General features: G+C 40.1%; 1 protein-coding gene across 1 annotated transcript; it reads right to left on the minus strand.

Moving 5' to 3' along the window:
- On the minus strand, window positions 1–25,924 carry ALKBH1 (alkB homolog 1, histone H2A dioxygenase). The gene is made up of 6 exons (XM_077910187.1): window positions 25,707–25,924; window positions 22,720–22,828; window positions 18,861–19,023; window positions 6,034–6,124; window positions 2,510–2,703; window positions 1–1,184 (listed from the first exon to the last, which is right to left on the minus strand). The coding sequence occupies exons 1-6, from the start codon at window positions 25,887–25,889 to the stop codon at window positions 755–757; spliced, it is 1,170 nt and encodes a 389-aa protein (XP_077766313.1). The 5' UTR covers window positions 25,890–25,924; the 3' UTR covers window positions 1–754.
- Window positions 25,925–25,928: the final 4 nt, after the last annotated feature.

The raw sequence follows: 25,928 nt of genomic DNA on the forward strand, positions 1-25,928 counted from the left end.
TTTAATTTAAGATAGAGAAAGTTTATTCATGGAGAAAACAGTTACCGAACACCCTTGGGGCTTTTTTCATCCAACAATTAAAATTGCATTAAAAAGCCAACAGGAAGAGTTTAGACCTAAAAGAAATCTGAAGAAACTACTGCCCCTCTTTCCTTGGGCTTATATATATTTTATCTTTTAGGCAAGAGAGATAGCTGTGATTAATTTCTTTCTTAGGAGATGAGGTTTTTAGTTCCGTTGTCTTAATATATATAGGATTCTTCTGTGAAGGCCAGAGAAGACAGAAGATCAGACTTTGATGATGGCTGGAAGAATGAGGGTGAGACTAATGGCTGGTTCTTGGAACCACGATTTTACCACAAATCACTAGATGGGGTAGTTGGAGGGGTGTCAAGTTTCCCACTTATAAAATCTGAGGTATTTAAGGCTCCAATAACATGGAAACTCACTTCTATTTCCCTCACAGGTAAGAGCAGAGGTTGGGAAGACTGTTCTGGAAGGTCAGAACTCCTTGGACTTATCCCATACATTAGTGGCAACATCAAACCGGACTGGACCATGTCAAACATGTCTCTGAGCAAAGTGGCCAACTGCTTTACTCTTCAGGATGCGTTCCAAGGCAACAGTGTGATCAGTGATGAGTTGCTCCCTGTCTGTTTTTGGCTTGTCTTGGTGCTAAAGTCTATGGCAATATAAGAAAGCGTGGTCGTTCACCGTAAGACCTGCCTGAGTAAAGGAACCAGCTCTCCAAGTCTCAGCTGTCAGGGTCGAGCTTCATTCGTTTTACTTGGCTACTGTCATCGTCCAGGTGGCAGAATCCTTCCAGGGTGAGGTCTCTTTGATTCTCCTCCACGGGTTCTGAAGGGAAGTCCTGGTCTGCGGCCAGTACCTGTCGGACAGTCATGTTAACACGAGCAGTTTTCAAGTAGCGGGTGCACACTTGCCAGTCCTCCTCAGAGCAGGGTTGTACCACGGAGTCTCTGGGGAGAACGGCCGGCAGAGGCGTCTCCAGGCAGCATGGCAGGCTTTCCCCCTGAGGACTTGGAAGGACTCTTGGGACTGCATGGTTCAACAGGCGACTGAAACCTGACATTACCATGATGTCACCACTGTGCATAAACATGGCTGTGGGAGCTTCGTCTCTTTTGAGGCCGCCCAGGAGAAAGATGGCAGACTGTCCAAAGCTAAAATAAAATAAGTACAACAATACACAAGAGTCAGTTCCTTTACTAACCATGGCTTGGAAAGTTACTGCCAACTGCCTTCTTTTCTCATTTCAGCTTGGCACTTACTGCTCTCACATCCTTTTTTTTTTTTTTAAAGATTTACTTATTTATTTATTCATGATAGATATAGAGAGAGAAAGAGAGAGGCAGAGACACAGGAGGAGGGAGAAGCAGGCTCCATGCAGGGAGCCCGATGTGGGACTCGATCCCGGGACTCCAGGATCGCGCCCTGGGCCAAAGGCAGGCGCCAAGCCACTGAGCCACCCAGGCATCCTCTTTTTTAAACTGTGCTCAGACCCTTCTCTTCTGGCTCGTGTCTATAAGTGAACAACCCATGATCTGCTGCTCAAACTGCTCAAAGACCACAGGACTGCTACAAAATAAAATCTGAAGCAGTTAAAAAAATTTTTTTTTAAATTTTTATTTATTTATGATAGTCACAGAGAGAGAGAGAGAGAGAGAGAGAGAGGGGGGTAGAGACATAGGCAGAGGGAGAAGCAGGCTCCATGCACTGGGAGCCCGATGTGGGATTCGATCCCGGGTCTCCAGGATCGCGCCCTGGGCCAAAGGCAGGCGCTAAACCGCTGCGCCACCCAGGGATCCCCCTGAAGCAGTTAAATAAGCAGATTAAAAATTTAGTTTTACTATTACCCATATAAGTTTTGTAAGATGAATCTTTAAGATTTAAGCCTTCCAATGAATTATTTGAGTCCTTTCCTATACCATGCCTGCTCACTTTAAAGATAAGGCAATTAATAAAAGACTGTTCAGGCACTTTCTTTGTGTGATACAAGCACAGCACTTTGCCCAATTTAAACTTATGTTTAGGGAGACAAGGAGAGTACATTACTCAGGCTTCTCTGCTTTACTCTTCCCTATTCCAAAAAAGGTTGCTTCACTTCACCTTACAGCCTGCCACTTGCCTATTCCACAGACACTGACGATACGTCTCAATACAAAAGGCACAGATACCTGGGTGGCTCAGTGGTTACACATCTGCCTTCGGCCCAGAGCATGATCCTAGAGATTCGGGATCGAGTCCTGCGTCAGGCTCCCTGCATGCAACCTGCTTCTCCCTCTGCCTGTGTCTTTGCCTCTCTCTCTGTGTCTCTCGTGAATAAATAAATAAAAATCTTAAAAAAAAAAAAAAAAACACACACACACACACAAAAGGCAGATTCCATGCATTTTAAACAAATATTATTATTATTATTTTTTTAAGATTTTATTTATTTATTAGAGACACACAGCAAGTAATAGAAAGTAATCTCAAACCAGCTTACCTGAAAGACAGCAGGGGTTTGGAGTGATCTAGTTCAGATCTGTCTACGTGGATTCCCAGTGTAGAGTCCAATCGGTAGTAATTCAGGATACCTGCTTCAGCTCGGAAACCCTGAAATCCACAGGCTGCAGCTACTTGCTCTGAGAGGAAAGCCAGGTCAGAAGGGAAAGGTGTATAATGATCGGCTGAGTATTTCTTTGATAAAAGTAGGGAAAATAAGAAAAATAAACAATGATCTCAGGAAAACAGGAAACTGTGGCATTAAATTATCTAACTTTAATATTTTTTATCTATCTTTAAAATTTAACTTACATGTAAGACAATAACATAACATAATTTATCCATCTGTTTTTGAGGCATCCAGTAATCTAATAATGAGATGTTCAAAATACTGAGCACCTATTACATGATAGGCACTATGCTATGCAGTGATAAATCAGACAAATTCTCTCTGCCTGGAGTCATGAAGCAATTACTAAGTCTCTCTTTGGTGTACTTTCATCCTAAATAGGATCATTCTCATAGGATAAAAAAGCAACGCAACACTGTCACTGCCAAGAGGTATTTGATGACTAACTGTAAAGTGGTATCCTGGAACAGAAAAAGGATATCAGTTAAAAACTAAGAAAACTGAAGGAAAGCTAAGAAACCATGAATGAAATATGGACTTCACTATTACTATTGAAATAATGCATTAACATGGTTCACTAATTGAGACAAAGGAACCAAAAGAATGTAAAATGTTAATAAGAGGGAGAACTGGGTGTGGGGTCTATGGGAACTCTGTACTATCTTTTCAACTTTTCTGCAAATCTAAAACTATCCTAAAATACAAAACTTATTTAAGAAAAATAAAGAAAGTAATTCAAATATGATAGCCAGTTTGATTTTGGGCCCTCAGCCCATAACATGGCTTGCTGCCCATTTTATTGGTCAGTCTGATGAGATGACATGCTCAAAACATCTAAATGGAAACTTAGACTACAGTCAAGGCAGGATGTTAAAATGGAAGTAATTTTCAGCATTTACCTTCTGGAAATATCTATTTTTAACATGTAGAGATCACAAATATCCTTTTTCTCTTAAGTAAAACAAAACAAAACAAATCAAAGGGCAGAACACTCATTCTCTCTACCAAATCCAGCAACCAAGGAGAAGGACAAGGTGGCGGTCTCCTATGCACACGAGGGTGCAGCCTGCTCTGGCTCGGGTGAGCCTAGCCTGGCAGCCTGATGCCCCTCCTCTGTCCTGCTACTGCTCTCACGGTTCCCTCAGCCCTACAACTTCAGACCTATTAGCAAACCCACTCCTGTCTCCTGTCTCACATCTCCACTAGTGCCCTGAGGTACTCCAACTGTAGCACCAGAACCATAGCCCTGGAGATCACGTCTTCACTTTGGCAGAAGCAAGCTTTCACTTAAGGTTAAGGAAGACTTTTGTGAAAAGTCTGATGGATGGCCAAGCCTCCTCACAGATGAAATTTGTTTTATTTTTTCCTTCTTTTCCCAAACTGCCCATAAGAAGAGTTCCTATTTAATTTCCCAACACTAAGGATACAGCTAGAGAACTTCAAGGCAGTCCTCCAAAAGATGAACTACTCAGAGCTGCTATTCCAGAACTAGGTTACCTCTGTGGGTTTTCAACCCTGTCCAGACAGTCTACGCACGAATCTCCCTACTTCTCTTCCCCTTTTCTCTGATTACTCATTCAGGGTTTCTGATAATTTTTCACTCCACATTTTTCTTAGTAAATGAGAGTAACTTTAAGTCGTTGAGGAATAACAGTATTGACAATAAATATAACATTCTAAAAAAACAATAAACTAAAACAAAACAAAACAAAAAACAATAAACTAACATGTATTGTGTTAATGCATTTAACTGCTCAGAACAACCGGGCACTGCTGTAATCACGATGTGGACATTAAGTGTCTGACGTTTGCACCCTCCTTTATGAGGAATGCACTATCCCCTGGAAGGCAGATTCACACTGGGGCCAGCTAACCCAGAGAGAATCACCTGGCTATTTCCCCAAACACAGGTATCCAGTCTTCCATTGAATCTGCATTACTGAAAGTGAGAATTATACCACGAACATTTTTGTGCGACATTCATCATTATTTTAAGTAGTTAATATATTTGTTAATAAGCTGGGTTGACTGAAACTATGGAACTTTTATTTATTCATTTACTTTTTAAATCTATTATATTCTAAATCATTTATTTTATATTTTTAAAAAGATTTTAAAAATTTATTCATGAGAGACAGAGAGAGGCAGAGACACAGGCAGAGGGAGAAGCAGGCTCCATGCAGGGAGCCCGATATGGGACTCGATCCCGGGACTCCAAGATCACTCCCTAGGCCAAAGGCAGGCGCCAAACCGCTGAGCCACCCAGGGATCCCCACTATGGAACTTTTAGAAAGTAACGAGTTAGTAGAAAGATGATCTCTACTAATTGGTTTATTCAATTTATTTTCAGAATTAGTCCTTCCTTGGTGGCAAACATCTCATGGAGACAAGAGGCACTAGGCTGCCTGTGATAAAGGAGGCACTTTCAGAAGCACAGAGGTCAGCAAAGCAGCAGCTACCTCAAAAAAAAACAAAACAGAACTTTGTTAACTGTAGGACATTCTTTCCCATCTGTGTCTTGCTCAGACCTTATATAGTTGGCAAAGGTATCTTTTATGAGTTGATGGACATTATTTTACTCCAAACAGATATTACATAGAAAATAAAAGCTCAGCAAACATTAAACAATAACAGAAATAAGTTTTTATTTATTTATTTATTTTTTAATTTTTATTTATTTATGATAGTCACAGAGAGAGAGAGAGAGAGAGAGAGAGAGAGAGGCAGAGACACAGGCAGAGGGAGAAGCAGGCTCCATGCAGGGAGCCTGATGTGGGACTCGATCCTGGGTCTCCAGGATCAGGCCCCGGGCCAAAGGCAAGCGCCAAACCGCTGTGCCACCCAGGGATCCCAGAAATAAAAGTTTTAATCGAGAATTGCTCTTGAATGCAATAAAGAAACATCTAGGGATCCCTGGGTGGCGCAGTGGTTTAGCACCTGCCTTTGGCCCAGGGCGCGATCCTGGAGATCCAGGATCGAATCCCACGTCGGGCTCCTGGTGCATGGAGCCTGCTTCTCCCTCTGCCTGTGTCTGTGCCCCTCTCTCTCTTTCACTGTGTCCCTATCATAAATATATAAAAAAAGAAAAGAAATATACATATTTAAAAAAAAAATAAAGAAACATCTATATCCCTGAAACATATTTAGAGAAAGCACCAATGACTTCTGATGAAATATTATGACCTAAGGGCATATGAGAAGAAATTTTCTCTTCAGAGAAACTATTCATTCCTCTTGAGACATTGTTATCAAGAGGATTTTAAGAGATAAATGAAAGATCCTCTCACAAATTGATAATCTGATACTTTAAAAGCTTGGCCAGGAAGACATCAATCTCCTGAGCCCAAGGAGTGTAAAAGCAAAAGACAATGGAATTCACAAGGAAATCTGCATACCTTACTATCCCAGTTATAATGGTAGCCTAGGGTCACCCAGCGCAACTTCTCTAGTAAACTTCTGGGTCTCCGTTTATTCACTTCTTTATACCTGTGAAGATTGGGGACAAAAGAAGATTTATTCACCTCAATGACAGCAATGGCCCTTTGCATGATGGAATTTGGTATTCTTTGGTATAAGTTATTATTAGTCAAGATCTTGACAGAGGAAGTGAGAACAAAGGAACTGATCAAAATATAAAAACACTAAAAAACAGGTTTGCATTTTTAAAAAAGATTTATAGATTGGGGTGCCTGGGTGGCTCAGTCAGTTAAGCGTCTGCCTTCAGCTCAGGTCATGATCCCAGGGTCCTGGAATCGAGCCCTGCTTTGGGCTCCCTGCTTGGTAGAGGGTCTGCTTTTCCCTCTCCCTCTCCCGCTCTCCCTGCCTATGTGCTCTCCCTGTCAAATAAATAAAATCTTTTAAAAAAAGAAAGATTTATATAGATGTATTCATTAGAGAGAGAAAGAGAGAGAGAGAATGTGCATGGGTGCACGTGCGTTTATGTGTGTGGTGGCGGGGGGGGTGCAAAGGGAAAGAACCCAAGCAGACTCTACTGAACAGGGAGGTGGATGCAGGGCTTGACCTCAGGACCCTGAGATCATGACCTAAGCCAAAATCAAGAGTCAGATGCTCAACTGACTGAGCCACCCAGGCACCTCCTCCCATGTTAGCATTTCTAATTTTTAGACCTTGATTCTAAATCCTTTGCTGAATGGGATCAATTTTATTTTATTTTATTTTATTTTTTTTTTTTGGGATCAATTTTAAATGGCAAGTCTCCAGCATGGCAATAATGATAAAAAAAGGAAAACAGAAATATCTTTACCTATCCATTGGAAATGGGACCAAGGGCACCATGGGTAATTTAAATTTGGCTAATAGAACATGTTCCATTTGGTTTGCTAGGAGTAGGTAGGGTATGATTAATCATAGCAATCACTATGTTTATAATGCTGGTGGTTTCCCAGAATTACAGGTTGGGGAAAAATTTTGGCAAAATATACATTGTATACAATCAAAAATAACTGGTTTTTTTTTTTTTTTTTTTTTTTTTTTTTTTTTTATTTTTTAAAAATAACTGGTTTAACATGACTTCTTCAACCCTGTATGACATAGCTTAGAGAACTGAGGCTTAGCTAACAATTAAGGACCTCTGTAATTAATTTGGTTTCTGACATCTCCTTGTTCAAATACAGGAGGTTTCTGTAAAACAGAGAGGTGCCCTTTCTGTAATTACATCTTATCTGATCAAATCTATGGGATTAACTACTCTTTTTCTAAAGAGAAAGAAGCTTCTTTGATTTACCTTTAAATACCTAAAAATACAAGAATGCTAAGTCTAATGCTATGTAATTTGCATCATTAATCGATCAAATTTTTTTTTGGTCCAAGGACCACTGCTGTTTAAAAAAAGAAAAGATTAGTCTGCTTTAGGAGTTCATATTTTGACAAGAGATGACAGATAAGTATAAGAAAAAATGAAGGGAAAGTTCAAGGCAATATGAAATCTGTACTGAACTGAATAGCACGAGATTTTGAGGGCCACTGGAATTAAGAAAAAGGAGAGCTCAAAGTTAGCTGTCTAATCAGTTAAGGCCTCAGTGGGCAATACAAGCATACCACATGAGCAGAAGCAAAGGACTTTAATTAGAGGTTCATACTGTAAGTGGCACTTGTCCTGATGTTTGACAGCGTTTACATAATAGATCCTATCTGTCCTCACAGAGTTTACATTCTTAGGACATCATGACACAGACACACATCAAGGCCAGTTGCTAAAAGGAATGGTATCAACACTGGTTTACTAAGGAGAGCAGTGCTGAAAAGAGGCAGAGCAGATCTGAATGCTATCCTTTGAAAGGCTTGCTTACAAGGTTGGTTGTTGGCAGGCATCTGGAACTTGGAATTTGGGGAGGTTCATGTCATTCCCAGAACTGCTGCTCACTGTGCCTAAACTTTCTGTGCAAAACAATATGGTTTATGTTACACAGCTGCTTTCCTTCTGAGAGTCTGAATTTGGAATGTGTCACACAGAGACTATGTGACTGGGCACTGAGCTTCATAAACAATCTTTCACACGTGTTGTCACAACTTGTTATTGGTAGAATTAAGCATACTTTGTGTGACTTCACGGGGAGAAAACCCCGGAAGATTGAGCCCGGTTTTTCCAGGACTTTGCTCAATGCATCTTTTCCCTTCACTAATTTTGGATTCTTTGAACTGGAATAAATCTTATCTACGAGGACAACTATGTGCTGAACCCTCCTGGTCAATCACCAACCTTGGGTGTGGTCTTGGGGGACACCTGGCACAAGACATGATTAGCAATTTAGGGGAAACTATATATGTGTGGCCAGTGAGTACAGCTAGCTGATGTGAACAGCTACCATGTAAAACCATCATTCATTATTTACATCTTCTATGTGTAGGAACTAAAAATGGGGGGAAAAAAAGGAATGCATAGTTACTAACATAACCTGACTTCTACCAATGTTTCTTTAGCTAAAGATACAAATAAAAGAATTCCCTGATGATCCCCTCTGGAGAACATAATCTATTTTAGTAGCTATGAGATGGAAAAATAAGGATGATCTCTCATTACTAGACTCCTGTGAATACTGTGGCTAATAGTATGTACCCAACTTAGTTTCCAAATATTAATGTTCAGGAGAATCACCTAGTTAAAACTAACAGGGCTAGACCCAGACCTATAAATTCTGATTCAGCAGGTCTAGGATGGAGCCTAAGAATCTGAATTTCTAGTAAGTTCTCAAGAGATGGGGATGCTGCTGAACCAGGGACAGTTGAGAAACACTATTCTAGCTAAAATAAAAAAAAATACTTTCCATATTTCTAGATTGATAAAAATATCATTTTATTCTTGATGAAGAACTCATACAATTATTATATCAAAACTAGATTGATCTAAACAAATATAACAATGCAGCTCTAAAAATAATTCAGGGGGCACCTGGGTGGCTCAGTCGGCTAAGCATCTGACTCTTGATTTTGGTTCATGTCATGATCTCAGGGTTGTAAGATCGAGCACTGCATTGGGCTCTGTGCTGAGCAGAGAGCCTGCTTGGGATTCTCTCTCTCTCCCTCTGCCCCTTCTCCCAACTCCCCCTCTAAAAAAATAAAAATAATTCAGAAGGTGATGGTATTTAGACATTCGATATGGCATCACCAAACTGCTTTTACATCAAGAGTCAGTCTAAAATTCCTTAAGAACAGGGCATACACTATTATAATTAACACAGGTTTATGGAATTATAAGAAAATTGTCAAAATCATAGTAATCACCAAGCATGAGTAGAATCGTCCTGTAACATATATTTAAAATTTTGTTCTTAGGAAACCAAAAAAAGATCTGTTTTCTGCCTTAATTGTATCACTATAAGGAAGGCTCTGGGCTTTGCCTTGTATTACTGAGGGGGACTGGTGCAAGGGTGTAAAAACATTAAGCCCAGGCCATCTAACAAAAAGGAAAAAAAAGCTTAAAAGACTTGAATAGGGCAGCCCGGCTGGCTCAGCGGTTTAGCGCTGCCTTCAGCCCAGGTCGGGATCCTGGAGACCCAGGATGGAGTCCCGCATTGGGCTCCCTGCATGGAACCTACTTCTCCCTCTGCCTGTGTCTCTACCTCTTTCTCTGTGTCTCTGATGAATAAATAAAAATCTTAAAAAAAATTGTATAGTAAAAGAAAAGTTGTGATCACTGGGTGCACCATTTTGAGGATGATTCTACACACAAATACACATTTTGTGTAATGTGTCAGACCCATGTAGATATAAGGTTCCACCTGTCACTTCCTATTCACTTTTGAGAACACAATTTCAATTTTTGTCTTTGTATTGAATTTCTGGTAGGAAAGTAACATTATAAAACTTGCCTTCAAGATATGAGCAGGGCAGGCCAACACTAGCCATTTCCTGTCTTAGCACTACTTGGGGACCATTCTGGTCCCTGTGACCTTTGGGTAACAAAGACTCCAAAAAATTCACTCTCGAACACTGTGAATTGTTTAAGGCCAAAACCAAGTTTAACACACTCCCAGATGACCTTCAAGCAGGAAATACTGATGGATTAATACAGAGAGTACGCTGTTCTCTTTTTAAACCTGACCTGTCCAAAAGGTGGCCAAGAAGGCTCAGTGCCAACAGAGCTGCCAAATCCAGTCTAAGGAATGCACAGGATATGCTGGCATCTAACTTTGAATCTTTATCCAATTATCCAAAAGAATGTTTTCAAGCAAGTATGACCTTGATTCTTGGTTCTTACTACAAAGAGAAAAACGCTAAGCTCCCTGCCCTTGTTGTAGCTCTAGGCACCAGCGGGAGGACGGATGGGCAAGCTGGCCACCTTCTCCCCTGGATAGCAGTTTGCTCACTTTCTGTCATGGATAAGCGCTTTCTCTAAGTGCTGGTATTTCTCTCCACAATCACATCCCATAATGCTTCTTTCACCTGCATCCTAGCTGGGTGGAAATGAACTGTCCTGCTTGTCCACTCTTTGTGTAGTGGGTAGTTTGTCTCATAACTAAGCGCTGGTATTTCCTTTCCTTCCTTGTTTCAAGGAACAGTAGTGAATTACTGAAAGCAAAAGTACTCAGGCAGAAAAGATCTCAGGTTGTTTATGATAAAAAGCCTTAAAAATCCTATTACAAATATTTTTATTTTTTAAAAACAATTTTATTTATTCGTGAGAGAGACACACAGAGAGAGAGAGAGAGGAGGGCGGGCAGAGACAGAGGCAGAGGGAGAAGCAGGCTCCATGCAGGGGGCCTGATGCGGGACTTGATCCCAGGTCTCCAGGATCATGCCCTGGGCTGAAGGCAGGCGCTAAACTGCTGAGCCACCCAGGGATCCCCCTTTCTTCTTCTTTATTTAAAGAATTTATTATTTATTTATAAGAGACACAGAGATAGAGAGGCAGCGACATAGGCAGAGGCAGAAGCAGGCCCAATGTGGGACCCTGGGATCACCCCCTGAGCCAAAGGCAGACGCTCAACTGCTGAGCCACCCAGGTGTCCCAAATATTTTTTTCAATCATTTAAAACAATTTTTATTTACTTAAGTAATCTCTACACTCAATATGGGAATTGAACTCACAATCCCAAGATCAAGAGTTGCTCTACTGACTGAGCCAGCTGCACACCCCACTTTACTATGGTCTTTATGTGTAACTCCCATATCTCCCTCTGACTTCATTCCTAACTCAGTTCCCTATTTCCAAAGGTATACTGGACATCTCCATCTGCATACTCCACAGGTATTTCAAAAACTTGAATCCTTAAACTACACTAAGGATTATCTCTGCTCCTTTTCCTCCTCTAATCCTATTTCCATTAAAAATCTTAATATATATGTTAAAATGAACATGGAGATGCAGATATCTTTTTGAGACAGTGATTTTGTTTCTTTTGGATATATACCCAGAAGTGGAGTTATTAATCTTCTGGTAATCCTATTTTTAAATTTTATAATCTTTTTTTAAAATTTTTATTTATTTATGATAGTCACACACACACACACACACACACACACACACAGAGGCAGAGACACAGGCAGAGGGAGAAGCAGGCTCCATGCACTGGGAGCCTGATGTAGGATTTGATCCTGGGTCTCCAGGATCGCGCCCTGGGCCAAAGGGCAGGCGCTAAACCGCTGCACCACCCAGGGATCCCTAATTTTTTTAATCTTCGAAAAAATTTTATTTATTTATTTATTTTTAACATTTTTTTTGAGGAACCTTCACAGTTTTACATAAATAATTACAGTGTTATTTACAACAGCCAAAACAAAGAAACACCTGAGTGTCCATTGATAGATGAATGGGATAAAGAAAATGTGATACACAACACATAATACAAGTATTATCTAGCCATAAAAACGGAAATCCTACCTTTGTGACATGAACCTTGAGGGCACTGTGCTAAGTGAAATGTCAAACAGGCAAAGACAAATACTATATGATCATACTTACATGTGGTATCTAAAAAATCTAAACTTGTAGAAACAGAAAAGACTGGAAGCTGCCAAAGGTAAGCGTGGGTGGGTATGGGTGAGGTAACAATGTGGTCAAAATGTACAAACTTCCAGTTACTTATAAGTAAGTTCTGAGGATTTAATGTACAGCATGGTGACTACAGTTAACAATACTGTATTGTGTTATTTCCTAAGAGAGTAGATTTTAAAAGTTCTCATCATGAGAAAAAAATTTCTAACTATGTGAGGTAACTGTTGTTAACTCACCACAATAACTGTTTTGCAATATACACATATCAAATTGTTGTACACTTCGAACTAATATAATGTTTTATGTCAATTACGTCAATAAAACTGGGATAAAACCCCATTTTTACCCTAGAAGTGCTAGCAATAAATTTGTGGATAATCCTTAACTTGTCTCTTTTTTATGATCTCTTGGTCACCAAGCCTTGCTGACAATGTCTTTTCCAGGCCTTTATCATTTTTTGTATGGCTTTTAAGCTAAATTCTTTTTAAATTAAAAAAAAATTTAAATTTATTCATGAGATACAGAGATTCCAGGATCACGACCTGAGCCAAAGACAGATGCTCAACCACTGAGCCACCTTGGTGCCCCAAGCTAAATTTTTTATTGTGTTTTTGCAATGACTGTATTTTCAGTCCATTTTCCTCACTGCCAGAAAAATTACCTTTCTAAAGTGAAAAATCTGTTATTAATCTGATGAATTCCCACTGTTTATAGGATAAAGCCCATACTTGCCGTAAGGCATGCAACCCCCCCTTACATTTTCTGGTTCTCACCTTTCTAGTCTCACCTCCTATCTTTTCCCATAGGGTGCCCTACCCTCCATCTTTCAATTTTGGCCATACAGTTTTCTCTACTAAAATGCCCTCTTCTCTCCTATTCTACTCTCTGTACGGCAGATTTTTCCGACTTGCTTTTTCACACACAGTTTAACCTTACTTCTTCAGGGAAATCTTTTTCCTAGTTTCAGGCTCTCCCTCCACTGTGCCCCTATAGTACGCCTTGCAACTTCTATTTGCCTACAGGCTTCGGTGTAAATTCTGTAGGTAAGTACCCAAATTCTTCCTTTAACAGTCCCTTCCTCAAAGGCAGGGACTTTAATCTTCCTATCTCTCTTACCATCAGATATTTCCTAAAATACAAAAGTATATTATTTAATCAATTAATGAAAATAAGATGGAAAGGTACTATATAGTCTTTAATTGATCCTTCTCAAATTCAGCATGTTTTTATCAGGCTAACCAAGGGGCTATTAATTTAAAGTAATATTTAAAGAGCGCTTTCTAGTATATACAAAGAACTGTGGTAGGCATCAAGGTTACAAACACTTCAAGGTCTGAGGCAGAGGAGGGGCATGACAGGCAATGGGAGGGAGAAGGGCACCATGACTGGATACACTATAACAAGTGCTTGTAACAGCATCAGAAAGAGTCTTAAAGGAGTGGAAAAGGGAAGGGACTAATTCTGTGTCCACACTGAGGATATTAATGGGAAAAGCGTTCACACATACAAAAATGAATGTAAAGTATTTCACAAGCTAAGTCATGGGTTAGAGAAAGCAAAGTTGCTTTATTTGAATTAATATGTCCCCTTGTCTTATTCTTTAAAAAGTTATTTTTGAATAGATAATATATTCACAAAATTCAAAAGGTATAAGAAAGAACCCACTAATTAATTCCACAATATTTATTTGGTAATTACCATGCACTGAAGACTAAAAACAGAGGGCAAGGCGATAAAGAGTAAATGAAAATGGCAGACTATTTTTAATTTAATGATAAGGGAATCGTCTCTTATAAGATGACAACACCCAAAAGACTTGAAGGAAGCAAATCATTGGTTAGTTTTTTTTGTTTTTTTTTAAGATTTTATTTGACAGGGAGTATAAGCTGGAGGAACAGCAGGCACAGAGAGAGCGAGAAACGGGCTCCCTGCTGAGCAAAGAACCCACCATGGGACTTGATCCCAGGACCCTGAGATCATGACCTGGGCCAAAGGCATACGGCCAACTGACCAAGCCACCCAGGTGGTCTAAGTCATTGGTTATCTAAAGGAAGAGCTTTCCAAGTAGAAGGAACAGTTTGTACAATAATGTGAGCATGTTTGATGCGTTTAAAGGAACAGCTGGAGGCTACAAAAGCTGGAGCAGAATAAATGAAAAGGAATGGCAGTAGGTAAGATTGGAGAGATGGCTGGGGGCTGGTTCACCAAGGTCTTATAGGCTATGGTAAAAACTTTTGATTTATTCTAAGGTGATGGAGTTGCATTAATGAATTTTCACTGGCCTTTGTCCCTGGTTCTTGGGAGAGAGCTTTTATTTATTTAGTATATCTTTTTATTGGAATTTGATTTGCCAACATATAGTAGAACACCCAGGGGGGAGAAAGCTTTTAAATCCTAAAATTTCCAGGAGGAATTGGAGTATCTTTGTTTCACAGTGGGCCCTAGGACCACAGTTAAGGAGATCATTCAGGATGTGAGCTTGTCAAGCTAGAAAGACCAACCATGTTAATTAGAGGGATTGAGGCTTTCAGTCAAGTGATGTTAGATGAACCTCAGGGGCTGGTTTGGGGGCTAGATATTGAGTAAAATCATGTAGCTAATAATTCAATCATGCCTAAATAGTGAAACCTTCCAAAAAAACCAAATACTAAGTTTGGGAGAGATTCATGGGAAAATGACACATCCTGATTCCATGGAAATTCTGCATTCAGGACCCTCCCAGACATTGTCCTACATGTTTCCTTGTTGAATGGTCCTGATTTGTATCTTTTTTTAAAAAAATATTTTATTTATTCATGAGAGACACAGAAAGAGAGAGGCAGAGAAACAGGCAGAGGGAGAAGCGGGTTCCATGCAGGAAGCCTGATGTGGGACTCGATCCTGGGACTTGAGGATCACGCCCTGAACTGAAGACGTAGGCAGATGCTCAACCACTGAGCCACCAAGGCATCCCTGTAACCTTTATTTATTTATTTTTAAGATTTTATTTATTGATTGATGAGAGACACAGAGAGAGAGAAAGAGGCAGAGACACAGGCAGAGGGAGAAGTAGGCTCCAGGCAGGGAGCCCGATGTGGGACTCAATCCCAGGTCTCCAGGATCACGCCCCTGGCTGAAGGTGGCACTAAACCTCTGAGCCACCGGGGCTGCCCCCCTGTATCCTTTATAATAAAACTGTAATCATAAGTACAAATGCTTTCCTGAATTCTGTGAGTTGTGAACTTGAGAGGGTCATGGTTATGGAACGCATAATTTGTAGTCAGTTTGTAGTCAGTTGGTCAGAACTGTGGATAGCTAGGGATCTCCCAAACTTGTGGCTGGTGTCAAAAGTGACAGTGACTTGGTTGGAGGGCATGCTCTCAACTTGTGATTATCGACTTTGAATGACTGCATCAGAACTGAACTGCAGTACTACAGATGAGAAATTGTAAGAGAGGTGCTTTGATTCCTACACTTAATTAGAAAACAGACTGAAGAGAGGCGCCTGGGTGGCTTTGACTTTTTGCTCAGGTCATGATCTTGGAGTCCTAGGATCAAGCCTTGTAGCAGGCTACCCATCCAGTGGGGAGTCTGCTTTTCTCTCTGCCTTACCCCCTCCCCCCACTCATGCGCATATGCATGCACATTCTCTCTCCCTCAAATAAATAAGTAAAATCTTAAAAAGAAGAAAACAGACTGAAGAGGCATTAGAACAAACACAGGGAGACAGACTAGGAGGCTATGCAGTAAATGGTGGTGGCTTAGTCTAAGGTGGCTGTGACAGAGATGCTGAAAATCGATTTTACTTATTATGACGGTAGCCCTACTATATTTGCTAAAGAGTTGGATTTAAGATCTTTGAATGGCTGCACAGTGGCTATATTCTACTGCTGTGGTATGTTATACTTGGTTTACCTGATCTCTTGCTGACACTTAAATTGTTTCTCATTTTTTCCATTATGAACAATGCCGCAATAAAGATGCATATACCTAGCTACTATAGTCTTGTGCAAGAATCTCTAGCTACACTATCACTCACAATAAACTCTGAATGAAATAGCCCTAATTTTGTCAACAGATCTATTTTTTCCTCTAAGTTCAAGTCTTTCTTCATTTCCTACTTAAAAGTTTCTCCTCTGGGGGAAAAAAAAAGTTTCTCCTCTGACCATAGAAAGTTAAAATGGAAAGGATCCTTAGAGGTCTTCTGGTTCAACGGCTCTCAATACAGATGTTACGGTCAATAATAAGAATCTCTAGGGAAACTAATTTTCTTCAGTGATAGACCCTCTTTCTTTCTGACTTGCTCTGGGAAAGTGGGGAGAGCTAGTATGTATCGTCCAGGTTGATTCTGACCATGATCCAACCACCTGAAATGGCTTATCAAGTCCAATCCCTTTGTTCCCAAATGAGGAAATCCAAATATATATCATATAATGAAAGAGGAAAAATAAAGTCCTAATCGATTTTTGATGCCATCAGCAATGTCTGAGCCTATCACTTTCTTCCAATCCTTGACAACAGAAGACCACCGTATTTTTATTTTTGATTTGCTAGATAAAACAAAACAAAACAAAAACCCCTCACCACTGTTTAGAGAATGATTTATTAAAGAGGTTCATCTGAACTATCTTAGAAAATGACAATTCAGATTTATGCAGTCATTTGTCAGAAGGAAAAAAATCAATTACTTGAAAATACAGGCTGGTTTAACAGCAAACTCTAATATTTCTAATTTCAATCAACCATAACCTTCCTTTACTTTCAGTTCTAAAGAAGACGTCACTGAAAGCTTACAGAGGGTGTTTCCCACTGCTCCTTTGCCTTTCCCATAACCTGCAGACCAAGAAGTCTTGAAAGGAAAACCAATGAGTTTTAGGTTTCTTTGCCTGTTTCAACTAAAGGAAATCTTCTATTTCCCCTATGGAATTAGCATAGACACAGTTTAGGAAGAGTGAACCATTAGAGATCCTGAGTTCAAATAAAATACACAAAGCCAGCACAGTGGTTTTAATAGGCTGTTCTAAAGATGTCTTACATACTACCTTGTTTAATCCTCATACTATTCAGCGAGGGAAGGAGTACTATGAGGCATAGAAAGGTTAAGAAACTTGCTAAAATTTATACATCTAGTAAGTGGCAGACCTGAGATGTGAACCCAGGCGATTGGACTCTGGACCTAGTGCTTTAGGTCACTAAACCCTTTATCCTCTGGCCTTAATCTAACTTTTCTGCTTCATCTCTTACCAATTCTATCCATCACTTTCAGGAAACATGTTCTATAAAATACCTCTAATCTAGCCACCTGAATGACTGTTCCCATAATATCGTATAAATTCTATCTCTGTACCTGCCAAACTATTTAATTATGTCTCTGCCCTCAACTAACTTACAAATTCCTTGAAAGCAGGACCTGTGTCTTATCTGTCTTTGAATCTCTAACACTCAAGCACAGTATCTGATGCATAGTGGACACTCAATAGGTATTTGTTGAACAAACACACGAACTCCCATATCCTATGCTATTTCACAGACCAATTTACTCTGCCTTGAATATTACCTCTTTGCTCAGTCTGCTTTCTCTACCCCAAACAGCTTTCTTGCTTTTGACAGGAAAACTCCTAATTGCTTCTGAAGACCCAGTTCAAATGGAAGGAGGAAAAAGAGGAAATAGATACAATTAAAAAATAATTTTTTCTTCTTTTGACATCTCTTTCTGCCTAGAGGAATTATTTCTCCCTCCGGCCTCCAGAGCATTTTTCTGAACACCTATCCTAACACTTTCTAAGCTCTATTATAATAATTATTCCTGTTGACATTGAATTCCTGCCACAGACTATGCACTTCTGAATACAAGGACTGTGTCCTGTGAATCTTTGTACTTCCAGTGCTTATAGCATCATGCCTGGGACACAACTAACCTTCAATAAATACTTGTGGAATGATGGGGCACCTGACTTAAAAAACTTAAAAAACACCATACACACACATACACATATTTATTTATTTACATATTTGTATTTGTCAATGAATAAAGGTTGATTCAACATTAAGGTGCACAGATTAGTTTTCATGAGGAACAACTGACCTACCATAAAATTCTTAGTAGCAGTTTCTACTAACTGCTACTAACTAACTAATTCCTAACTTCATCTAGGAAAGCAGAAATAAAGAGCTTTTAGTGTTAATTTTTTCTAGAATATTAAGTCTTCAAAGAAACTCACTTTATTTTTTAAAAAAATATTTTATTTCTTTATTTGAGAGCGAGTGAGAGCACAAGCCAGGTGGAGGGGCTCTCCTGCACTGCGCAGAGAGCCTGAAACGGGGCTAGATCACAGGACCCAAGATCATGGTTTGAGCCAAAGGCAGGCGCCTAGCTGACTGAGCCACCAAGGTGCCCCAGATTTTACTGTTTAAATAATCTCCATACACAATGTGGGGCTTGAACTCTCAACCCCAACATCAAGTTACATGCTTTACCACCTGAGCCAGCCAGGTCACCTGGCTGGAACTCACTTTAACTAGAAAAAGGGCTGAAGCTGAATGAAAATGGACCAGCTGATGATTAATGAGGATGAATCTGAGATTCAAGCTATGATAAGGAAATCTTTAAAATGGATCTCAATTTAATGTAACTGTCAAGCATTTGTCCAAATGTTCCCAGGGGAAAGAATATAATTGTGCTGTATTTGCATGGAAACAAGGAAAAATAGGTCAGTTAATTTCACTGCATTGTTCTGGGGTAGTTCCTCTAAAGATGTGCAGTGACCTAAGCTGAATATGAACACTTACCTGAGGAGCTCTTTGCTCTGTTCCCACAAGTCCTGGGTCTCTTCTTGGCTCATGTGCTTGTCCAGATTACATACATTAGGTTTCTGGGAATATAATTTAAGGCACTGCTTCACCCAGTGCCATTGGTAACCTGGGAGGAAGGGGTTTGGGATGAAAATAAATCCTATCCAAAGATGGGGAAAAAAAGGAGAGAAGGAAATTCTCTGTCAGTTGAGATAATTTATTTTTGTTGACATCCTTATACCTACTACTTTATTACTTATTCCCCATCCCCTTTTGCTCATGCTTTATGGCTTCCACATTTATAAGCATATGCTTCTATTCTCCAATTTCAGAGGAAGGAGAGAGAAAAACAAATTCTGAGGAAAAATAAATACTCCACAATTATTAACTGTTACTCCAAAGCAAACTTTAGAATTGATAATGCCAAGTCACCCTCAAATTTGTACTAGGTATTTATCATTTACAAAGATAGTAGCTGCTTCCTGCTATTACTACCTTTGTGATATCTTAGTGTTCCCCCTTGGCCTTTTTTGTTTTCTAATATCTGTCTAACAATACTTATATTAAATTCTCTCAGTTAAAATAATTGGTGTGACTTCTGCCTCCTGTTGAAATCTGAATGACAGAACAGGGAAGAGAAATAGTGTGAAGTACATCTGCTCAGTATGGCATGATGCAAATACCTACAGCATGTGTGCTGAAAAGGTCTTTTGTGATCTTGTACGTAATCTAATGTCATTTTTCTCTCGTGTAGAAAAGGAATAACAATATTTACCCAGAATCCTTTGTGTGGTAAGGATCCATTCATCAAACATTCAACAAACACACACTATGTACTTTCTTAAGAATTAGAGATGAAAAACTGTCCCTAGTGAAGCCCCTTGGAGAAAGGACAGCAGTGATTTTTTTTTAAGATTTTATTTATTTATTCATAGAGACACAGATAGAGACATAGGCAGAGGGAGAAGCAGGCCCAATGCAGGGAGCCTGAGGTGGGACTCGATCCCGGGTCTCCGGGATCATGCCCTGGACTGAAGGTGGCGCTAAACTGCTGAGCCACCTGGGCTGCCCAGGACGGCAGTGATTTATGCAGATAACACCTTGCAGAAGACTGGGTATGAAAGGAATCGAGTTTGAGGAGCAGTCATGGAAGAATAAAGAATTTAAGAGTAGATTTATGTTTTTTGGGGGGTTTGGAAAAGTCTAAGCATGATTACAGATTATGAGGAAAGAACTAGCAGAGAGGAAAACAAGACGGGAAAGGAGCAGAGCAAGGTCTTGAAAACTGGAAGAGGTTAAAGAAGGTGGGATCAACAAGGTGAAGGGACTGGCTTTGAACAGAAGGTGCTCCTCTTCCTCTAAAATTGGAGGACAGGAATGAGAACATTTGTTTCTGAGTGTTTTTGCCACTTTTGCATTTCATGACTAGCAAAATTCTCCAAATAATTTAAGAGTGTGACAAGACTATCAATATTTTGAGAGGGGGAAAAAAAGACATGAAAAAATCCCCAGCAACTTACCCACCTAACAGCATTATTTCACAAAATAAAGATTATAACATTCCCTCAAATACTGGATACCACTGACCCAGTGACAGACAGATGAATGAATACCTCTTAAAGCAATCTACTCTAGACAACTGCTGGCCTTCTTTTTATTGAATTAAAATTTGCCTTTAAATTTTCATGCATTGATCTTATTAGATTGGGACACATAGAGCAACCCCCAAATTAGTTTCTTGGTCTTTAAAAAATACCTCTAGCTTTCCAGCTAACATTTATCAATCATTTACTGTGTGCTAGGCAGACCCAAGTACTTTAATGTACTCACATTTAATCTTCATAAAAACCTTACAAAGTGGGCATCTTTTGGGATCCCTGGGTGGCGCAGCGGTTTGGCGCCTGCCTTTGGCCCAGGGCGCGATCCTGGAGACCCGGGATCGAATCCCACATCAGGCTCCCGGTGCATGGAGCCTGCTTCTCCCTCTGCCTGTGTCTCTGCCTCTCTCTCTCTCTCTCTGTAACTATCATAAATTAAAAAAAAAAAAAAAAGTGGGCATCTTTTTCACATTTTATGCATCAGGAAACTGAGACCAAGAGAGATTAAGAAATTTGCCCAAGGTCACACAGTGGATGGTAGAATGATGACTTGAACCCAGGTAGCTTGGGTGTCAGAACCTTAACCACTAGTATGCAATGCTCCCATCCCTTTGTGTGTATGACAACCTTTCAAATGTTGAGTGCTGTCAGGTTCCCTCTCAGGTTTTACTCTTCTTTCAGACCCTGACCTGCTCATTCTTATAAGGATAGGTTGTGGTTACTTAGGTTCTTTCACAATAAGCAGAATCCAGAAGGAAACACCATCCTTCGGATCAAGTCTGAATAAGGGGAGACTGTCATTTTCCATGTTCTGGACATTGTACTTTTATTAAATGCAGCTTACAATGTTAGGGAAGATAGAATGAAGTCCCTAAGGACAAAATGAGGTACGAACTCACAAAATGTGAGTTGTGTGAAATCCTAGAAAACCTCAAAATTAATATTGGACAATAGAAAACCAAAGTGGGGTTGAAAACTCTGTAGTCTGAACAACGTGTTAAGGGAAGAGGGCATAGGAACAGAGAAACACAGCCTTGAAAATAGAAGATAGGCCTGAAAGGTCAAGGGCAGCCTTCAAGAACAGAAAGTACATAAAAGACTACTGGTGATGCACACTCATTCATCCAAACTCACAGGGAGCCATGCTGTGACTCTTCTTTCATGAAGAACTAAAGTGCATGACAGCTTTTAGGTAAGTATTGAAGCCATTATGCTGTCCTATATTATTAACAAATACATCAGTAGTCCTAACGTACTAAGAGTATGACACAGACCTGGCCCGTGGCATAATGAAAATTAGTATTTTTTTTTAAGATTTTATTTATTTACTCATGAGAGACAGAGAGGCAGAGGGAGAAGCAGACTCCTTGTGGGGAGCCTGATGTGGGACTTGATCCCAGGACGCTCAACCACTAAGCCACCCAGGTGCCCTGAAAATTAATTATTTCTTTTTAGGAATTCTTCTTGCTTTTAATCCTATTTGAAATCACAAATACAATGTTAACTTTATGTTCTCTCCAAGAAAAAGGATGACAGATAAAAGATTATATGGCCAAATAAGGTATTTCTGTATTTTCTAAATAGCTCATAATAATTAATCTACAATGGCCCCACAATTAAAAAAAAATAATAATAAGGGCACTTGTCTGGCTTAGTCAGTATGATGTGACTCTCAACCTTAGGGTTGTAAGTAGAGGTTACTCAAAAAAAAAAAATTAAAAACATTATCCATTTTTCATTATGTTCTTAATTTCTGTATCTGTAAAGTGAGCTACCCAATATTACTGAAGTTCAAAATGCTAGATTATTTAGCCTATTAGGACTTATGATCCTATTAACTCTAATGTTCTTTTCAAAAGCTCAGTCTTAATATCAACAATTTTTAAGTTGTTGTGTGTTTTTTCCCCACACGAGAACACAGATATTTTGTGACTAGAGCAACTATTATGAATTATTCGATTATTCAATGTAGTTCTTCTGCCAGAGTAGGTGTTTGGAGTTGTGGCAGGGAGCTCAGAGTCAATGTCCTAATTTTTTATTTGTATCTGGTGTGTCACTTTCTGTACTGTAAGGGAGGCACTACTGACCCCTATCCTAACTTTTGGGAGTGTTAAATAGATGTAAATCTTTGATGAGGGAGAATTTAAAAGGAGTTTGGGAGTAAAATATTTGTGTTTAGTTTTCATGTACTATAACTCCTCCCCTAAAATTAGACAAATGATTAAATGATTTTGTTTTCTGAGGTCAGTTGCACTCACCAGGATAGCCTTGGAGTCCATAGGCTTGCCACTTGCTGACTGGCTGAAGTCCTGCTCTATGTGCATCCTGGTCACTGACAGAAGACACACTCAGCTGAGATTTGACCACCTGACAGGAAGGAAAGAGAAATCAGAGGGCTAAAGCTATTTTGCAGGTCAGCTCTGAGAATTCCAAATTTCTGAAGATATTTCTGGTATAAGGCAAAATTAGGAGTCCTAAGTCTGGGCTCCTAAACTCAGTTCTACCACTTGGTTGATGTAAGACTTACAGAAGTCACTTCTTAGAGCCTCAGTTTTCTCATCTATGTACTAACAAATACTAGAAAGTGATTTAAAATTAAGCAGTAATGAGAAGCAGGATGATTTTGGCCTTCCAGATTACCTTTTTGGATGACACCACAGCTTTGTGGATTTCTTGTAAGATTAAATTGTGGGCAGCCCGGGTGGCTCAGCGGTTTAGCATCGCCTTCAGCCCAGGGCGTGATCCTGGAGACCAGGATCGAGTCCCATGTCGGGCTCCCTGCATGGAGCCTGCTTCTCCCTTTGCCTGTGTCTCTGCCTCTCTCTCTGTGTCTCTCATGAATAAAATCTTAAAAAAAAAAAAAAAAAGACTCTAAATTGTGAAAAGTGTACTGAAATGTCCTGTCAGAATTCTATTTACCTCAATGTGGCCCAACATAATGCTTCCAAGGCACTAGTACACAGTTGCTATTTAAACAAACTCATGAGGAACAACAGGCAGGGGAGGTTAAGAGACTGGAAGAGAGTGCTCCAACCAGACAGAATAACTGTTTCAGTAACTCTAGAAAGTTTGTTTGCTAAAAGCAGAATATTTATTCTCTTTTAGATTAGATGAAACTTCAAATTTAAACTCAGAGCTTTTGCCTTTGTTAGTTACTTAGAAATTAAGCTTTTCAGGAGCTCAAGTTTTCTTTGCATATAAGAGCATCTTACTGATGGCTCATTAAATTGGTTAAGGGATCCAATATTTAGTCACTGAAGACAGAGGACATTCATAAAACAAGTATTCTTTATTCTTCCATTAATAATAAACTTAGAGGGGAGCCTGGGTGGTTCAGTCGGTTGAGTGTCTGCCTTCAGCTCAGGTCATGATCCTGGGGTCCTATAATTGGCCCCATATCAGGCTCCCTACTTGCTTGACAGTCTGCTTCTCTTTTTTACTCTGCCTGCAGCTCCCTCTGCTTGTGCTCTGTCAAATGAAGCAATAAAATCTTAAAAAAACTCTGAAGAGTCTGTCTTGTCTTAGAATACATCAAATGCTCTCTTTCAAAATGACATGATCACTTATCCTATTAACTTCACCAAGAGTAGAGATTTACAGAAAAAAATACCAAGTAGTGGCTGGTGTATTACCAGTCTCTGTAATAAAATGTTATCTGGAACTCTGAGCCAGGTACTGGTTAAGATGTTTTTATTTCAAACATTTTGTAACGATTTCTTAAATAGACTATACTTAATAGTCCACTGTAATTGAGCAACACCCTCCTATCTGAAGTTTGTAGACCTCCATGCCAAGCTGAAACAAACCTGTGTGTTTCAAAAAAGGTTCTCCTTCCTCCCTTGCCTGTTAGCCATGATTTTCTTCCCTGCTCATCCCCTGCTCATCACTTGCTCTCATAGCAACTTCTCCAATTTGCTACTTTCAATCCATTTTGAGCTGGGGAACTAATTACCCATTTTTTTTTTTTTTAAGATTTTATTTATCATCAGAGACACGGAGAGAGAGGCAGAGACATAGGCAGAGGGAGAAGCACTAAGTTTTATATACTCAATGGATAGAACATTTATTGAGTGCTGTTTGATACTGTGCTAGACACAATATCCTTTTCTCAGAGGCTTGCTTACATTCTAAAAAGTATGTTTTTTTTTTTTTTTTTTTTTTTTTTTTTTGAGAGAGTGAGTGTCAGCACAGCAAGGTGGGCAGGAGAGAATCTTAAGCAGGCTCTGCACTAAGTGTGGAGGGGAATCGACCTGGTGACACTGAGATCATGATCTGAGCTGAAATCCAGGCAGATGCTTAACCAAGGCACCCTCATTCTGTAAGTATTTAAGCACTGCAGCAAAACATAGGCTAAAGGAACTGAATGAGGGTCTGAAGGTCTGTCCGTGTATATTATTCTTAGAGTGCAAACTTTCTGTCAGTGATTTTGACAACTCTAAGACCATTTCTGCTAACAAATGAAGCTCCTAGAAAGCGGAGTTCTTGACAAACATGGTATTGCTGTAGCTCCAATTTTGTTCCGAGCTGTTACTAAGCTTAGAAAGAACCCTTCAACCAGCCATCTGTGGACAACATCAAGGGCAAATTAAGGGATCAGGGATTCCCAGTGTTACAGCGGTTGTAAAGAAATTATGCATTATTGTACAGTTGAAATTTCCCCTGTGCCCTCTGTCATCCTTTATGTTTCTTTTCTTACTTTCTATGGGGGAAAGGTAGAAATAATGGGCAGCGCTTGGATTCGTGTGCCCTTTATTTTCAAAAGTGCAGAGATTACCTCAATCTTTCAACGCCCTCTTTCTAAAAGGCCCGGAGACGACAGGAACTAGTTTTATGGACAACGGTTTAATTAACATTGATCCCTCTCAATTCTGGGATAACTCGGGTAGTTCTTTTTTTTTTTTTTTTTTCCAAGCTGCTGAGTGCTATCCTAACATCTACGAATACGGTTTATGGATTTTCACACACATCAAAGTAGAGATGCAAATGCACACTTAATGTTAGGCACGAACACCAATTCCCAAGCATTCTTTGAGGCCGCAGCCAGGAATGGCCGAGTGGAGATGCCGGCAACGCAGCTCTTCACGCCAAAGTGAGACACTTCGTGGACAATTAAACTCCGCGCCCACGGAGAGCGGGAATTACTAACAGTCTGGAAGAGAAAAGAGGTGAGCAGGGCCCTAAAGGTCCTCCAAGAAGCCGGGAGAGGTCAGCTGACCCGGGGCGCGGTCCTCTCCTCTGTCCGTACCTTGCGGGCACCAGGCCCCGTGCCCCGGGCTGTGTGGGCCGCCGAGAAGTCAATGACTGCTCCCAGGTCTGCTGTTCCCGGGCGGCTCTGCCGGTAGAAGCGGAAAAGCTTCCGAAAAGCGTCCTCCCCTGGCTCCGCCGCAAGCGTCGCTACAGAGCCCACGGCCGCCGCCATCTTCCCCATGTCGTCGTCCGGGTTCTTCTGACCCGGAAGCAGATTGCG

This window comes from Canis aureus, chromosome 9, assembly GCF_053574225.1.
Source record: "Canis aureus isolate CA01 chromosome 9, VMU_Caureus_v.1.0, whole genome shotgun sequence".
Classification (NCBI taxonomy): domain Eukaryota; kingdom Metazoa; phylum Chordata; class Mammalia; order Carnivora; family Canidae; genus Canis; species Canis aureus.

Bases quoted from the DNA above. Each gene is read 5' to 3' on its own strand.
- ALKBH1 (XM_077910187.1), bottom strand. From the start codon at position 25,889: ATGGGGAAGATGGCGGCGGCCGTGGGCTCTGTAGCGACGCTTGCGGCG. The intron at 6,125-18,860 runs GTAAGTGTTCAT...CAATCTTCACAG, and splicing joins CAGAGCAAAGAGCTCCTCAG to GTATAAAGAAGTGAATAAAC. The intron at 1,185-2,509 runs GTAAGCTGGTTT...ATTTTATTTTAG, and splicing joins AAACCCCTGCTGTCTTTCAG to CTTTGGACAGTCTGCCATCT.